At 33.8% G+C, this 5,235-nt stretch overlaps 1 protein-coding gene across 1 annotated transcript; it reads left to right on the top strand.

The window, feature by feature from the left end:
- The first annotated feature begins 233 nt into the window (after positions 1 to 233).
- On the top strand, positions 234 to 4,958 carry LOC145559552 (syntaxin-72-like). The gene is made up of 8 exons (XM_081620965.1): positions 234 to 484; positions 620 to 745; positions 1,458 to 1,617; positions 1,848 to 1,933; positions 2,023 to 2,091; positions 4,153 to 4,197; positions 4,673 to 4,735; positions 4,878 to 4,958. Exons 1-8 carry the CDS (start codon positions 329 to 331, stop codon positions 4,956 to 4,958), a joined length of 786 nt encoding a protein of 261 aa, XP_081477091.1. The 5' UTR covers positions 234 to 328.
- Positions 4,959 to 5,235: the final 277 nt, after the last annotated feature.

Raw genomic sequence — 5,235 nt, 5'->3', positions numbered from 1 at the left:
ATTGGTAGGAATCAAGATTGGTAATTTGAATAACAATTCTATTTATTTATTTGTTAAATTAATTAGTTATGCTAAAAAAATTTAAAACCGCTTTTAACGGTTCAAGTGCTGATTAATGCACGTCTTTGCTTTCACTTTGGTCAGACCATTAAAAAAAATTAACAATTTATGAAATTAGACTCAATCAATCATCATCGTGTCAAAAAAGATTCATTCATTATCATCAACAACTTCTTTTATCTGTTCCCAATTAGAATTTCAAGAAATTAGGATAAAATTACATTAATTGGTAGGAATTAAGGTGAGTATATATCATCTAAATTATAAAATGAGCGTGATTCAAATCCTTTTCCGGGTCGATGAAATCTGCAAAAAATATGAAAAATACGACGTTGATAAGCAAAGGGAGCGCAATGCTACCGGTGATGATGCCTTCGCACGTCTCTACGACACCATTGAGTCTGATATCGAGAAAGTCATTCATGTACGTGAAATTAATCAATTTTTGCGTGGTTTTAATTTTACCTTTAGAATTTATGAATAAAATACAATGTATGTATATGTAGATGACCTTTGATAATATTCAAAATAAATAATGTTAATGTAATGTGGAGAACAGAAATCGGAGATGGTGGCAATGGAGACGAATAGAGCCAAGGCGGTGGCGATGAACGCCGAGATAAGACGGACCAAAGCCAGGCTATTGGAAGATGTTGCCAAGTTACAAAAATTGGCTTACAAGAAGGTCAAGTATTACTTGCCTTTTTATGATTTTGTGATCAATTCAATCTTACTTGGTATAACTTAGCTTCATAATTAATCAAATGTTGCACTAGTTTCTGATCTTTGCTTTGAATTTTGTGTTTATATGGTGTATATGTTTCTCTTTGTTTAAACTATTAATGATGCCATAAAAGAATGTGTTCCTATTCTACTTGTAGACATGTTCAACATCATTTTCTGTCTCTTTTTTTAATATTCAATCTAGACTTCTAGCTAGGGTGTACATTTTTTTTTTTTTTGAGAAATAGCTAGGGTGTACATAAGCATAAGGAAATAATGTGGATTCCCCTAATTAACTCTAAGTATACCCGAGTAGGCGAGTACAAAATGAAATCTTTTTAAATGTTTTTTTTTTTTTCCTTAAGTGATCCAACTCTCCAAGTAAAAAGATGAAGAATATTGCAGCTCGATAGCTTTGCAACAAGAGGTGTCAAAAACTAATTTGATTGATCCGATTTAAAACCAACCTACATAAAAAAAAAAATAAAAAAAATAAAAAAATAACAATTTAGATTTTGAATTTATGAACATAATAATTTTGCATGACTCAAATTTGAAAATAGATTCAACCTCACCAAACTCAATCTAGACGTCCAAATCGACACTTATATTTGCAACAATAAAAATACGATTTCCATTTTATGTGACTTTAGATGATCAATTTGTGGTTATAGGTAAAAGGACTCTCAAAAGACGATATGGTTGCTCGAGGTGACTTGGCTATTGCGTTAGGAGAAAGAATCCAAGGAATTTCCGATGGAGGAAACAATGCCAAAAATGATGGATGGGCGAGTTCAAGCAATCCTAATAACATCAAGTTTGATATGCAAGGAGGTACGTTCATATATAGTCTTCATACCATGCAAGTATGACTCCTTGTATAACAATATAATTAAGCATCATAATATTGATATGAATCACGTGTTGCTTATTAAAGTGACACGGAAAAAGCTTGTGTATAAATATAACTGATAGTTCGCATTATATAGAGATGATACAAGGGGTAAAAGTGATTCTACGGTTAACTCTAATGATTGTTTGGGTTACATCAATGCAAACTTCAGATTCACACTTAAACGATGGATTTTTCCAAGAAACCGAGCAATCGAGTCAATTTAGGCAAGAGTATGAAATGAGGAAGTTGAAACAGGCAAGTACATGTCCATAAACATGTTACATTTAGTATTGAGGTTTGTGTATAGTAGCTTGCTTGAACAAATTTTGGTATCACTATAATAGGATGAAGGTCTAGATATCATATCTGAAGGACTTGAGACTCTGAAGAATCTGGCGCATGATATGAATGAGGTTAGTCTGTCATTTTCTAATACTTTGTACTTTATGTTGTCTTTCATAGATGATACCAAAAAGAAGTAATTTTAAGGGATGTACTCATTATTTTATCGGAAAATTTCAAACCAATAATCCAACATTTCACTCATTCTCCCAAAATAATCCAATCTTTCGATTAACTTTGAATAATCCTCAGTTTTCCTATTATTCTCTCCAAGTAACCCTAGCAGGTAACCTTACCCTTTATAACCGGTTACCATCCACGTGGCACTTCTTAATTGATTAATTTTTTTTTTTTTACTTAAAAAAAATATTTTTAATTGAAAATAAAAATTTAAAAAAAAAAAGAAATTCTTTCTCCTTTCCCCTTCCTGCCCGTTTCTCTCTCCTCTCCCTTCCTCCATTATCACCAAGCCACCTAAAACACTCACCGCCATCTACGGACTACGGTACCACCACCTACAACCACCTCAACACCACCAACATCACCACTCAACACAACATCCATCCACTACCAATTCAAGTACCAACCCACAATTCAACTGCAAACGACGACCTCAATATCACCGATCACCCACAACATCAACATCGTACGACCGCAACCCAATTCAGCCCCAAATTAAATTGAGAAAGAAGGAGAAGAGAAGGACAATGGTGCGGGTTAGGGTTTTGGTTTCTAGGTAGGTGGGGTTGGGGTTTCGGGTTTTGGGTGGGACAGGGTTTAATGGTTTTGGGTTGGGGTTTCGGGTTTTGGGTGGGACAGGGTTGGTGGTTCGAGTATGGGTAGGAGTGGAGGAAAGGTTTCGGGTCTGGGTTTGGTTGTGGTGGGGTAAGTGGTGGCGGAGGTTGTGATGGAGGCGGGGAAAGGGAGTGGCTGCGGGGAGGTTGTTGGGTGGTGGTGGCGGCAAACCAGGTATGTGGGTTAGGGAGTGGCTGGGGGGAGGTTGTTGGGTGGTGCTGGTGTTTAAAGGATGGTGGGTATCCATCCTCCATTGATGTCACTATGTCAGGTCTTGGAACTAAGGAGGAAGAAGGAGGAAAGAATAGGAGGAAAAAAAAAAGGAAATGAAAAATAAAAAAAATCTAATGTTGACTTATTCAGCCGGTTGTAGGTAAAATAGGTTTGCTAGGAGAGAATAATAGGTGAACTTAGGATTATTCAAGGTTAATCTAAAGGTTGGATTATTTTGGGAGAACCAGCGAAAGGTTGGATTATTCTTCGTACCAAGTATCTATATCTATATCTATACTTAATATTTAAAAACTATAACCAAGAAACTAAGAAAGACACATGTCCCCATCCATTCTATTACGTATTACACTTCTCTAACCATAGTGTCACATGTCATCTTACACTATTAATTTTTTATTACACCATTTATTTTTTAATTCTTTCATTAAACTTATACTTCATCTTTCATACACACTTCATCTCTCCCCTTTAATTCAACCTTTTCCTATTCTCTCTTTAATTTTAGCCCTTCCACCTTCTATTTAAGCCTCTTTTTCGATTAAAGTTCCAAAATTTTAATTTCTTTAGTCATGTTTCCGATTACATATTATACCCTATAATGACTTACTGATATTTCCTCACTTATCTCTCAATACAATTTTTCCGATTACATATTATACCCTATAATGACTTACTGATATTTCCTCACTTATCTCTCAATACAATTTTATATGAATAACCCGTGCATTGCACGGGCCAGAAGGCTAGTTGATTATAATATGGATTACTAGAAATTATCTCAACTTTCTCTACTTATATGCTTATTTTAACCAATTACGAGTGTGTAAAACATTAGCCATTCCGCCTTTGCCTGTTTTTATGTTGCATTTTTTAACAAGATCTTGGTCAAAAGAAAGTTTTATTGGCTAATTATTAAGTGCTTTAAGCCTCTAATCATTAGTAACAAAAATCTTGTGTTTAAGCTCAAAACATAGAATTTGTTTCGGAAATCATGTTGATTAAATTGAGATACATTGTTTCCATTGATAAATAGACAAATAAAATTGTTTGGTTTTCTATGGTATACTAATTAACCCTTTGTTTTGGTTCCTTCTTATTCATAGGAGCTAGATAGACAAGTTCCCTTGGTTGATGAAATCAATACAAAGGTTAGATTGCTTAGCTTCTTCTCAATTCATTGTAACTTCATACATCATGTAATTATTATACTACCTCCGTTTTTATTTAGTTGACACGTTTTGACTTTAGCACTATTCAGACACCCCCCTTTGACCATATTTTGTGCTTTGTACGTAATGAAAAATATAGTCATGTGGGATCTTGTTAGGTTCATCACGTTATATACTTTAAAATATCAACTTTTCATAATATTTGTTTATCGATAATTAAAGATATTAATGATTGCGTAAGTGCATTGGCTAACATGACTAAAGAAACGGAGGAATTGAAGTATTAATCATTCATCAATATTTGTAGCTAGGGAAGAACTTAATAGTTTTAACGACGTAAACGTAGCATCATTTGACTATATATTAAGGGTTTAAAGCATGAGACCGAGTTATCTTTAGCATGCAAGTAGATCGACTAATACTTGTTTTATCTCTTGTTTCTATGCTAATTAAGGTTGACAAGGCCAACACTGATTTGAAGAACAACAATGTCAGGCTCAAACAAACACTTCACCAGGTACAAATTACTTTTTAACAAGCTGCGTACATATTTGAAATTTTTTAGATATATCCGGGTGTATCTATTTATTTGCTTGTTTAGGTCGATTTATCTACTTAAAATTTGACAAACAATATGAAATTTTTGTATGTATGATCAGATAAGATCAAGTCGAAACTTTTGCATTGACATCATCTTGCTATGCGTGATTTTGGGCATTGCAGCTTATTTATACAAGTAAGATTTGCAATACTCTCTTCTATTTTTTGGTTAAACGAACATGCATGTACTTTGTATATGATATTGACTCTAATCTTTTAACTCGATAATTTATAAATAAAACTAACAATACGATATTCCATTTTTGTAGTGTTTTGCAGTGAATCGATTTCAGAGCTTTCATGGACTCTGGCAATGGTCTATATGTTACCAAATTCATTGGTCTCTAACTATGCATTTCCACATTGTTACGTTATCATGTTCACAGACGGAGTACCGAATATTATAACTTTTCTTTT

This window comes from Chenopodium album, chromosome 9 (genome assembly GCF_948465745.1).
Source record: "Chenopodium album chromosome 9, dcCheAlbu1.1, whole genome shotgun sequence".
Lineage (NCBI taxonomy): Eukaryota > Viridiplantae > Streptophyta > Magnoliopsida > Caryophyllales > Amaranthaceae > Chenopodium > Chenopodium album.
This window is presented reverse-complemented; position numbering and strand designations above follow the sequence as displayed.